This window comes from Stenella coeruleoalba (assembly GCF_951394435.1).
Source record: "Stenella coeruleoalba genome assembly, chromosome: 12".
NCBI classification, from domain to species: domain Eukaryota; kingdom Metazoa; phylum Chordata; class Mammalia; order Artiodactyla; family Delphinidae; genus Stenella; species Stenella coeruleoalba.
In genome coordinates, this window is record NC_137158.1 from 72,056,573 (window position 1) to 72,070,045 (window position 13,473).

Sequence of the window (13,473 nt, forward strand, 5' to 3'; positions counted from 1 at the left end):
AAAACAATATATTTGATCATTAGGATATGAAGTATTAAGTAGAAGCTTAATCTTTTAGATATCTATATAGAACACTCCACCTAATAAAAGAGAATATACTTTTTTCATAGAACACACAGGAAGCCTCAATAAAAACCAAACTATACTGTGTAAATGTTATCTGAACATAATGCAACAGTAATTAGTAATTAACTGCTTAAAATCCCATAAATGTGAAAACACAGTGAAATATACTAAATAATTCTTTAGTTTAAAAAAATCATTAAAAAAGAAACTATTAAATACAAAGGACTCCATAAAAATAAAAAACTACAAATCAAAATTTGTAAGCCACATCTAAAGTAGCATTCAGTGGAATGTTGACTTTCAAATTAATTCGTCAGAAAGTATGAATGATTAAACAAATGAACTAAGCTATTAAAACAAAAGGTTAGAAAAAGAGTAAAAGAATAACTCAAAAATAAGAAAAAGTTTTAATAAAAATGAGAGTAGAAATTAATGAAATAGGGAATAAAATTTAGGAAAATTAATAAAACCTATGCTTTCTTATGATTAATAAAGTAAACATGCTTCTTGTAAGACTAATCAAGTAAGAAAAAAAGAAAGAAAATATAAATAAATCAAATACAGAACAAAAAATTAGGATAGAGGTATAAATGCAAACAACAGGTTTTAAAAAAAGTTTAAGTATTATATACAACTCTATACTAGCAATTTAAAACTGACAAAAATTGTTTCAAATGTAAAATTCCTGGAGTTGGGGGAGGAATGGCATGCCTGCTCCAGTAAAAAAAAAGAAAATATAAAATAATAAGAATAAATAAGAATAATAAAACTGAAAAGATAATCAAAGTTTTACCTTTCCAAAAAGCTATAGGCCTAACTGCTTTACAGGATAGATCTAACAGACTTTTGAGGAGTAAATTGTTCTAGAAAACAGAAAAAAAATACAAACCTTCCAATCCTTTCTAAGAGATTAATATAATTCTGATTCCAAAACTGATAAGTAGCAAAAGTAAAATAAGTAAATTTCATTTATAAACATGAATGCAAAAGTTATAAATACTAGAATATATGATGGTAAGTATTTGTGGGGTTGTGAGGATAAACTTTTATAGACTGTGGTATTATAGAATTTTGGAGAACATCTGACAGTATCTAATTAAAGTATTATTATGTGATCCAGAAAATATGCATTTATTATGTGCCTAAAATCCTATGTTTATTTTTATTGTTTATTGCATTTTATTTCCTAGGTATACAAGTATATTATACAGTGTTTGGTGTTGTATAACAGTTGGCCTCTCACTGAAAGTCAACTGATGTTTGTTCAAGCACAAAAAGACTTAGAGAAAAATGATAACAAAGGTATGTCACCCTAAATGTTATTCATGTGTTTTATATCTTCTAGAAATATTTAACAATAAATTTATCATGTAATTATTAAAACCTTATTGCTTACAATTTGTACTTTAATCCAGTGGCATTTCCTGTTCTGTTAATTGATTACATGTTTCAAAATCTTGCTGTTTGGTTTATAAAAACCAAAAATATATGATTGTTTAGGGCTAGTTTAAACAAATCTGTCCAGTTAGTAAAGATTACTAGATGATTATCAAACAAAGGTACAGGAAACTTTTCTAGTTATAAAATTATGTTTGTCCAAGTTTTGGGGAAAGTATAACTTTAAAGATAAGTTTTTAAAAATATTTAAAAGAAGGAGAATCTCCTACTGAAAGAAGATTCAGGTTTATTTTTTAAAATGTAAACTACTCTTAATATTCCTGAGAAGGAAATGATAGTTTGATGCTTTAGACTAAAAAAAAAATTTGAAATAGCCTCTACTCCTAAGCACTATATCACATTATGCAGTATAATAATTAAATCTGAAGGAATGAGTATTTTCAATGTATATTCTTTTCAAATTTTAAACAAGATTGCCTAATCATAAAAATTAACATATGTACATTATTTTTAAAATAAAATTATACAATACAAAAGAGCATACTACAACACCAAAAGCTGGTGAGGATACAGAGCAACAGGAATTCTCATACATTGATAGCGGGAATACAAAATGGTACAGCCAAGTTGGAAGACAAGTTTCAAGGTTTCTTTTCTTTTAATTAATTTTTATTGGAGTATAGTTGATTTACAATGTTGTGTTAGTTTCTGCTGTACAGCAAAGTGAATGTTATACATATACATATATCCACTCTTTTTTAGATTCTATTCCCATATAGGTCATTACAGAGTTTTGAGTAGAGTTCCCTGTGCTATCCAGTAGGTAGGTCTTTGTTGATGATCTATTTTATCTATACTAGTGTGTATATGTTAATTCCCAACCCTCAATTTACCCCACCCCCACCCCCTTTCCCCTTTGGTAACCATAAGTTTGTTTTCTATATCTGTGACTCTATTTCTATTTTGCAAATAGGTTCATTTGTATCATTTTTTTAGATTCCACATATAAGCAATATCATATGATCTTTGACTTACTTCACTCAGTATGACAATATCTAGGTCCATCCATGTCACTGCAAATGGCATTATTTCATTCTTTTTTATGGTTGAGTAATATTCCATTGAATATATGTGCCACATCTTCTTTAACCATTCATCTGTCGATGGACATTTAAGTTGCTTCCATGACCTGGCTATTGTAAATAGTGCTGCAGTGAACAATGAGGTGCATGGTTTCTTATGAAACTAAAAATGCATTTACTGTTGTGAAATAAAATTAACATTGTATGGCATGACAAGAAATATGTGAACATAAAAAATGTTCTCTGCCCTTTGGTCTCCTCTCTCCCCTCTACTGTGCATTGTGCATCTGCATTATACATCTACCAAACCTCCCCCATCAGCAGAAATACCTTCTCAACCATAAAAAGCAACATTCTCCTGGCATCAACAAGACAACTCCTAAAGGATAACATTCCTTCTTGATCTTGTAAGGGGACAAGATGACACTTAGATCTGGATTGTGTAAACTGTCAATAATTCATCATTTAATGTACAGCCCTCTGTCTCAAAAACCTTATATAACTATGCCTTGACTTCTAATGGGTGGAACAGTTTTCAGAGCTTTCTGAAATGCTGTTCCTGGGTTATAATCCTCAATTTGACTCGAAAAACTTTTCCATTTCTTTCTTAGATCAACTAATTAATTTTTCATTGACACTACGTAACCAGTAACTGTGCTCTTTAGTATTTACACAAAAGAGTTGAAAACTGAATTCTGGTTTAAGATGGTGACACAGGATGCTCCTGAATTTACCTCCTCCCATAGAAACAGATACACAGCTGATTACCTCCTACACATCAGGCAAATGGAAAAACTCACACCAAAACGTATCGTAAAGGTTGAGATATACTCTCGCCATAAACCCCATACCCAGCATAGTGACATACAATTGGAAGGGAACTCACAACACCCAAAGCAAAGGGTTTGGACTGAACGTCTAGTGCTCCAGCTATTAAAATTTCCACATGAGTGACTGGCACCCAAAACACCTAGCTCTAAAGGCCAGTGGGGTTTTGTCCACCAAGACCCATAAGACTATATAGCAAATAGTTCTTAGTAGGCTTCCAAGGATGCTCTGGCCTCCAGGGCTCAGTGCAGAGACAGCAGACAGAACTGCCCATCTCCCAGTTTTTCCCTGAAAGGTCTATTTGCATACTTTAAAAGCTACTGCCTGAAGGTCTGGCTTCTAATCCAATATATTTTTTTAATGTTTGTACTACCCACAGACATGTGTACATTCAATGTCGTCTCTATCAAAATTACAGTGGCATTTTTCACAGAAAAAGTAAAATCCTAAAATTTGTATATAACTACAAACTAGAAGAAAACATAGGGGATAAAATCCTTGACATCAGTCTTAATGATAATTTTTTGGTATCGATACCAAAAGTATAAGCAACAAAAGCAAAAATAAACAAGTAGGACTACATCAAACTAAAAAGCTTCTGCACAGCAAAGGAAACCATCAATAAAATTAAAAGCAAGTTATGGAATGGGAAAAAATATTTGCAAACCATATATCTGATAAAAGGTTAATATCCAATATATATAAAGAATTCATACAATTCAATATCAAAAGGAGAAACAATCCAATTAAAAAATGGGCAGAGGACCTGAATAGACATTTTTCCAAGGAATGCATACGGATGGCCAACAGACACACAAAAAGATGCTCAACATCACTAAACATTAGGGAAATGTAATTCAGAACCACAATGAGATTTTACCTCACATTTGTTAGGATGGCTATTATCAAAAAGATAAGAGGTAGCAGGTACTGGCGAGAATATGGAGAATGGGGAACACTTTGTACACTGTTAGTAGAAATGTATATTGGTGCAGCCATTACGGATGGAGGATGAAGTTTCCTCAAAAAATTAAAACTATAACTGCCATATGATCTAGCAAATCCACTTCTGGGTATATATCCTAAGGAAATGAAAACATTATCTCCAAGAGATATCTGCACCTACATGTTCATTGCAGCATTATTTACAATAGCCAAGACATGCAAACAGCCCAAGTGTCCATTGATTGATGAATGGGTAAAGAAATTGTGGTAGGTATGCACAATGGAGTATTATTCAGCCATAAAAAGAAGAAAAACCTGTCTTTCACAACAACAGGAATGAAGCTTGAGGACATTACGATAAGAGAAAATAAGTCAGACAGAGAAGACAAATGCTGTATGATCTCACTTACATGTGGAATCTGAAATAATGGAACTCATAGAAACATTGAACAGATTGGTGGCTGCCAGAGAGGTGGCTGCGGGACATAGAAATTGAGTAAAAGTGCTCAAAAGGCACAAACTTCCATTTACATGATAAATAAGTCCTGGGAATGTAATGTACGTTTCTCAAGTTCAAATTGTCCGACACAGATGGATTTTCAGTAACGGAACACGGTAGTATAATTTATGAACTAGAGTAATGTAAAATGTAGATCTTGATTATGGTACAAAATTAATAATATGAATTAAGTTTTTAAAAGGAAGTTAACATTAAGTGGAGAAATACAGTAGAGTGGCTAACTACTGTACATTCCACTACCTGAAACTGGGTTATCACCTGCAAAATTAGAATAACTCCTATATTATATAATAACTCCTCTATTTCAAAGTTGTTTGGAAGATTCAAGATAATATATATAAAGTTCCTAGAACCTAGTAGCACTTCAGAAAACGGCTTTATCATTATTGTGTATTCCAACTAGAAAATAAGTCTTTAATTATATGTCTTTTTTGACATCACATTTGACAAGTTTATGTGTGAATGATCAGCTGCTAAAATTAAATGACACCTTGTGTCACCTAATACATTTTTTGCTGAAAGTAGAAAAGCAATTCAGGATTGAATTGTATTTAAAATGAACCAGGAAAATTATCTATTTGAAAGAATATGTTTCAATCTGTTTGAAAGTTAAGTGGCTTTTGAATTCAGAATAATCCTTCTCTAATTTCATGTTTATAAATATGTTTTTTTAGTTAGCCAATTTGTTTAAATTAAAACATATCAATATGCCCACTTCCACTTGTCAATTATATTTACAACTCATAACCTACAAACTTTAACCTTAAGAGTGTGATATATTTTAGAGAAATTAAGTTATTAATGTCTTAAAATTATTCACTTAGCTTGCTTTTCAATTTAAAATATATCAAACATAAATTGGTCAAGTGTTTTTTTATTTGTACATTGATGACCCAATTTAAAATTTTATGTAGATTAAATGGAAATGTTGCCCTATTTACTGATTTAATTTATATGAGAAATAAAATATATAATTTTTTAAAATATATAATTTAATTTTTTACATCTTTATAACTCATGATAAAATATAAGGCCTGAAACATTTATTATGAGAAATAAAATATATAATTTTTTAAAATATATAATTTAATTTTTTTCAAAATTTTACATCTTTATAACTCATGATAAAATATAAGGCCTGAAACATGGTACAACCTAGGCTATTTCTATTATAAAATTTTAGGAAGTTTGGCCTCTGGTTAACATGAAGCAACAGTGCCACCTTTAGTATATTTCAATACTTAAGTTTCAGTAAAAATTGCTTACTTTCACTTAAGAAAATAGAAAATGGAGAATCTTGAGCAGGTAATACTTAGTGATATCATCTGCCTTTATACATAATTAGCGGTCTTGTTATTTTGAGTCCTTTTGTTTATATTGCTGGCCTGCATACTTGAAGTTCTAATCTATTCGCATTAAACTTTATCATTCTCAAAAGTGTTTGGTTTCAAGTCCCACTGCTAACTTTGTTAGCAGGATTATAACATTATTTCCTGAACTCTAATAAATATTATATTATTGCTTTTTCTTAGGCACAATACATGCATGGTGTATCCAGTTCAGAGTATTTGAAGAAACCAAGCATTGTAGATACTATATATATTTACTATATATATTTATATATTCATATATACATGGCGTTTCTGTTTACATTTACCAAGTGTGATTGTAGTTGGTAAATGTATACTTTGTTGTAAACAAGTTTGCTAGTTGAGAAATTATATTAATGTTCAAATCCCAACCACTTTTAGTTTCTGGATATATAAATCTAAGCACTGAATTTTAATCATAAAATCAAAATTATATTTCTGTAATTCTCCTAATTACATGACTATGCAAAGCGGGGTCACATTTTTCACAATTTTGACCTACTAGGATATTTATTCTTGCATCTTACTGACATATATGCTCCCAACACATACAGATTCCCTATAAAGCTTTATATATTAAACTTAGGCAATCTGATAATGAATACATACTATGAGTTCAGCCCTACACTAGGTGAAATTAGGAATTTAAAATGAAGTATGTAATGATATCCTCACCTTTGTTGAACTTGTAATTCCTGGAAGAAAAAGTTACCATATTGTAAGCCATTAAATAATATGGAAATTATTTTACTGTATATATTAATAATGTAAAGAAAGAGGATGGTATACACCTGCTGTGTGCCTCACACTCTAGTAAATGTTCACATATGTAAACTTGAATATTAGAGTATGTTAATTTGAGTGGAATCAAACATGCCTAAATGTATGACTCAAACACTAAGAATTATGGGTAGTGAGAAAAAGAAAGCACCAGAAATACCTAATGGAGCAGCTTGAGATTCCATTTCATCTGACATCTGTTAACATCTTAAAAACCTGGGGTGTATGATACTAGGTAAGATCCTATTTTAAATGTTTTTTATTGATTTTTTTTAAAGCCTGTGGCACAGTCTTAGGTTTCAAGTTTTATGAATACAATAAACCTGCCAAAGTTAACCTACAGTGGCTGATCCAGGATTCACTTCTAAGTCTTTTGATTATTTGACCAAAGGATTTTCCCTAGCACAACACTTCTCAGCAGGCTGGGATTGTTGGCAGAAAGGCAAGCTGCCCCCTTGTAAAATCACGGTGCTTACAGTCCACTTGCGGTTGTGCAGTTGCTCTGTGCCCACTTTGAAAGCAGCCAATAACTGGCACCAAGTGAAATAAGATCTGGATTCTTCGCAATTACTGTTTTACTTTGCTGATGGGGTGACTTACAAGACTCCGATTTTGAAAGGGACTGACATGTCCTTTGAACTGTTACTTGAATGCTGATTCAATTTATCAGTTGGGAGAGTCTGAGTAAATTACATAAACTCTCTGAACCTACCCTGCTGGGATTCTTTGAGAATTAAAAGAGAAAGAACATCGTAGGGATTCAACAAATATCATTTGCTCTCCCAATACTTGGGTATTTGTTAGAAAAAATAATAGAACATAAAGCGAAATCCTTCATATTGGGAAAAGGTAATTATACCCTCCTAAATGTAAACCCGTGTTTCTCTAAGTGCAGTCCTTGGACCAGCAGCCTCAGAACTACCTGGGTACTTGTTACAAAGCAAATTTGGGGGCTCCGCCTCATACCTTCCAAATCAGAAACTTTGGGGGGTGGGGTCCAGAAATCTGTTTCTTAACAAGCCCTTCAGGTGGTTCTGACACAGGCTAAAGTGTGAAAACCACTCTTGTAAAGGAACCTTCAGCTTCACTGAACTCTTAATTCACTGGTATTCTTCCCTTCCGCCCATCCCCTTGCAACATTTGCTTCCAAGTAAAGGGAAAACTGTATACATTTCTTAAAGCAGTGTTTCTCTAAGTATGAATCAGAACCACCTGAGATAGTTTTTAAAGCTGTACATTCCTGGGCCCCATATCAAACTCTAAGGGGTTGGACTCTCTGGGGTTTGGGCTTCAAGACCTACATTTTCCAGACTCCCTAGTGATTCATACATTCATCAAATTTGTGAACTGCTGCTTTACAGTAAGCATAGCATAACTGGTAACACAGTTGTCTGGCTGCACAAGATAAAAAGAATGAATTCTTCTACTCCAGTTTTTATGAGGTACTATTATGTAGCATTGGCCACAGATAGATCTCTAAACTGTAGTTAACTCCTGATTTTGCTGGCATTGAGATCTCTGGGACCTGGATTTAAGTGAGGTGGTAGCTGTGGCCACTGAGACTGGTTGAAGCCCAGTCACCTCATATTGGGCAAGATGAAGAGCTGGTACTGCACCATCTCTATATAGCAGAGACAGCATGAGGAGCCTCTGCAGGGAAGCGGTGCTGAAATAAATGGGCTTCCATTTCTGTGCAAATAGTGTTTCTTCAACCTCAAAGTTTTTGGTTAACAAAGGATATCAAAGAAGCAAAGAGAAAATATGTCCTTTGCAGCCTCTCTACATTCTATCCTGGGTTTCTGATAAAAGGTGATTTTACTGTGTGGCTTCCTATAAAAATCTTTGTCTTCTTTTCTTCTTTCTTTTTCTCTTGATTCAGTTTCTATGGCTCATCATTTCTACCCTTGTGCCTCATTCTTACTCTTAACCTTATTTTCATTCTGTGGTCTCATTATTTTCACTTTTCTGCTCACAAGTTAAATCAGTCCACTTTTTTCTTTGCCTACTCATCACACTCAAGAGCTGAGCTGTTTAGTATGGAATCTCACATACTCCACAGAGTTTTTTGATATTTCATGCTCTTATGACAAGGTCTCCAGGCAGCTGTGAGAGACCTAGCCTATGTGAGTTCTCCGTTCTCTCAGGACTCTGCCCCAGGCAAACAGCATGCAGAGATAACTCAGAAGCTTCAAATAAGAAGAGAAATCCAGGAGGACACCAATGGAAATAGCAGGAAAAAGGACTCCAAAAATTTACTCCTCCATAAAAACAATGAAAAAACTGGCAGAGATGATCAGAATCAACTTTTCAGAATTCTGGAAATTAACAAAGGCTTTATTCAAGAAAAACAGCCATATCTCTTTAAGAACAGTAAGCTTTATGACATTTTTACTTGCCCCAGTCCCATCCCCTGGTCTCCAGCCAGCAGTAACCTTAAAAACTAACAGCCTGTATTCCTGGTACAGGAAAATGGAACTGAATCTCTTTCAAAGCCTCATTCCCAGAAAAACAAAAACTGAAAAAATTTGTCACTGACAAACTTGCCCTATGAGAAATACTGAAGGAAATCGTTCAGGCTGAAATCAAAGGACACTATGCAGTAACTTGTATCCACATGAAGAAATAAAGTGCACCATAAGGGAAATTTAAAAATACTTAGAGATGAATGAAAAACAACTAACAACATACCAAAACTTATGAGATACAATGAAAGCAGTACTAAGAGGGAACTTTATAGCTATAAATTCTTACATTTAAAATGAACAAAGATCTCAAATCAATAACTTAATATTCCACCTTAAAAAACTAGAAAACTGGAAAAGAAAGAAAAGAAGTAAACCCAAAGTAGGCAGAAGGAAGGGAATAATAAATATTAAAGCAGAGAATAATCAATTCAATATTGTACTGGAGATACTAGCCAAGGCAATTAGGCAAGAAAATGAACTGAGAGCATCCAGATCAGAAACAAATTAGATAGTAATGATCATTATATAACCTTATGAATAAACCAAAACCATGATTTATACATTTCAATGAGAAGTTTATAGTATGTGAATTATTTCTCAATTGTACAAAAGAGAGTCACACAGATCTTTATAAAAGGGCTGTCTGCTTGTTTGCTCACCTGCTTGTTTAAAAAAAGAAAAAAAATCCAAATGCCTTAGGCTAACCATTTTTCTGACTTCTTCCCTTTTTCCTACATGACATGATTTTATTATTATATCATGACTCACTGGTTTCCTTTTTTTGTTTTTCTAGCACATGGAGAGAAACATGAGGAATTAATTACCTTTGGAAGTCCAGATTTCCACACTATTAGTGAGGGACAAAAATCTTTAGGAACTTCCAAAACAACAAGGAAAGGCAAAGAAAAGTCTTCTGAGAAAGAAAAGATAGCCAAAGAAAAACAAGTGCCTCGCGTTGAGCCTCAGGTGGGTGTGATGCTTTTTTTATTGGAGTCATTTAATAAACTTAGATTCATTGGGTCCCTATTTTCCCATATCTTTTAAGTAAAACCTGAAAAATTCCATCTCCCTGTTTCCAGCAATCATCTAGATACCTTAAAGACATTCCTTGGGCACCTTCTGTAAGCAGTCTTCCTTAGTTTAGTGTCAAAAAGTGTTAATTGAGCTTTTAATATGTAAGACACTGTTTTGGGGACTTGGGTTTCTAATATTAATATTATAAAGTCCCTACCTTCAAGGAACTCACAGTCTAATGGAGGAGACTGAAAGTAAAGAGAGAGTTGTAATGTTAGATATGGTATGCACAGGGTAGAAAGGATAGGTACCTATTTCAGCCTCTGCCTAGAGGAGTCCTGAACTGAATCAGTGAGCAAAGACATTCAGAGGCAAAAATCCAACACAATTTGGTTTTTGAGCCACTAAGGTATGGGGTATGAGGCTGGAAGGGTAAGTAAGGGTCAGGTGGAGGGGAGCCTTTTAGAAAGCCTGGTTAGAAAGCTGAGACTCTATCTACAAGCCAGAGGTCCTGAGTCCAAATTTTTTCAGGACCAGATAGGTAATCCCAATGATTAATGGTAAGGAAGAGTATGTGGGTGGCAAGTTTGAGGAGTGCAAGCAGAGTCCTAAAGATACTCAAATTCAAGTTATTTTAAAACACTGAACTCAAAACAAATTACCTGTGAGGACAAAATCTTCCTATCATTTGTGATCACAGCTTAGGCTACACAGGGCTGGGAGGTGGGACTTTGAGAAGTGTACTGACTTTAAGAAGTGTACTGACATGATCAGATTTACATTTCAGATACCTTGGTGACTTTTAAGGGTATGAAATTAAAGGGGAAAAGATAAGAGATGGGAAAACCACCAGAAAGCACTGCAATAGTCCAGACAAAAGAGTACAAGCTGTACCAGATACAGGTCAGAGGAAGGAAGAAGAGGACAAATGAGGTTCTTCTAGTTTCTACTAAACAAAGTACAGCTAACTCTCTTTCTCATCCCACTGAAGGTGTACAAACTTTAGTGTAGGTGGTTAAATTGGTGGATACATTCCCAAATTAAAGTATGATTCAGTCCAAAGAACAGGAAGAGGCAGTTAAAAACTGAGCAGACTATTAGCAAAGACAAAAACGGAGAGAAGAAAAAGCGTTTATCTCTTCAACAAGACAAGATTGCCAGGATGAGTACTGATGACAGAACCTGGGCATTTATTCAAGCATTAAGAACAACTGAGCCAAAGCTCTGCATTAATAGGGTTGAACAACTGACTTTTCATCTTCAAGAATTTCCTGAGGGAAAAGGAGTGGCTGCCAATGAAAGAATTATTCCATATTTATTATGACTGAGACAAATTAAGGATGGCATTCTTCAGGCTGCAGTTAGAGAAATTCTGGCCTTAATTTGGTTGCATGAATCCAGTGAAGAAAGAGGAATCCTAATTCGCACAACTGATGATGGAAGAACAAGGGGTGTGGTTGCTTTTTAGACATTGCGGAAATCAGGTGAACTCACTCAGAAGCCAGTTCACCAGCCCTCTGACTGTATTTGTGGTGGAAGTACAGGTGCCATATTAGCTTTCATGTTGGGGCTGTTTCATATGCCCTTGGATGAATGTGAGGAACTTTATCGAAAATTAGGATGAGATGTGTTTTCACAAAATATCATTGTTGGAACAGTCAAAATGAGTTGGAGCCCTGCATTTTACGACAAACTTGGGGAAATATTTTTAAGGATAGAATGGGATACACACCAATGACAGAAACAGCAAGAAATCCCAGAAGTCCTAAGGTAGCTGCAGTAATTACCATGGTAAACAGAGGGAAAGTGCCAACAACTTTTGTTTTCTGAAACTATGGTCATTTTCCTGGAATCAACTCTTACCAGTTGGGAGGCTGTCAGTATAAGATGTGGAAGGCCACTACAGCCATATCTGCTGCTCCAGGCTACTTTGCAAAGTGTGCATTTGGAAAATGATCTTCATCACAATGGAGATTTGCTTCCGAATAACCCCTCAGCATTAGCAATGCATGAGTGTAAATGTCTTTGGCCAGACATACCATTAGAGTGCCTATGACATTGGACATCATGAAAGTGATGTGAGAAACACGGTGACATACACAAGCTTGAACTGTCTAAAGTTATCAACAGTGCTACAGATAGAGAAGAAACCCATATAATACTTGATGATCTATTATATTACTTCCTGACACCTATTTTTAGATTCAGTCTTGCCATGCGTAAAATCTTTACCTCTAGATGAAAGTTAAAATGAAAAGCTGGATAAGCTGCAGGTAAAAGAGTTGAAGTACATAGAAAGAAATGAAGAAAAAAAATTAAAAACTTGCAAAAATATTGTCAAGAAAAAAGTTCTTCAGAAAACTAATGATTGGATGAAACTAAAAACTGACATGTGTGAAAGCCTCTGTTCTTTTCAAAATTTTGAAGAATGTATGCATATTCTCCAAAATGAAAGCCTGCTCAGAAGATCCACCAAATTTAGTAAGGAATTGTGGGATTCAGTTTGAGTTAACTTTCAAATACTCAAGAATTCTAGGGAATCCTGAAAGAGACAATGTTTAGAATATCTTGTGAAGCACAAAAGGTATGTTTGGTTACAGAATTCAAATGGGAATTGGGTTTTTATGACATTAAAAATGAACTAAGCTTTAGGAACCTTAATATTGTGCTAGTTGGTTTTAGTAGCTATTAGTATTATATTGTTTGATGTTTGAAAGTTTAACATATGGGCCAAACAGGAAACCAAAAACTATAATAATATACTTTGTAGTTTTGCTTTAGTCACCAGAATCATGTTGAATTTATTTGATCCTTTATTTTATTTCATATGGAAAAGCTAATTTCTTCTTAAATTTATATTACTTATGTTCTCACTAGCTACATTCTACAGTCCAAATACTGCCTTTTAGTGTAATATCATCTAAACAAATGCAGACAAATGGAACGCTCTCTGTCAAATTACAATTACGTTTGAAATATGAAAGAGCCAGATAAAATTTTCTATT

General features: G+C 33.9%; 1 protein-coding gene, 1 long non-coding RNA gene and 1 pseudogene across 7 annotated transcripts in view; 2 read left to right on the forward strand and 1 right to left on the reverse strand.

Annotated features, from left to right (window-relative positions):
* The window catches only part of ADGB (androglobin), a gene marked incomplete at its 5' end in the record, with an annotated part of 169,423 nt that overhangs the window by 143,856 nt on the left and 12,094 nt on the right, over positions 1-13,473 (forward strand). For all 3 annotated transcript variants that reach the window (XM_079939320.1, XM_079939318.1, XM_079939319.1), the window contains 2 exons: positions 1,257-1,368; positions 10,248-10,420. In XM_079939320.1, coding sequence (XP_079795446.1) covers positions 1,257-1,368; positions 10,248-10,420 — 285 coding nt within the window. The remainder of the gene's footprint in view (positions 1-1,256; positions 1,369-10,247; positions 10,421-13,473) is intronic.
* LOC307195309 overlaps positions 1-13,473 on the reverse strand; it is a 442,224-nt gene that overhangs the window by 53,684 nt on the left and 375,067 nt on the right. The window lies entirely within an intron of this gene.
* Positions 10,887-12,975, forward strand: LOC307195221 (calcium-independent phospholipase A2-gamma-like; annotated as a pseudogene). The gene is made up of 2 exons: positions 10,887-10,900; positions 11,537-12,975. The product of its transcript is annotated as a calcium-independent phospholipase A2-gamma-like (transcript).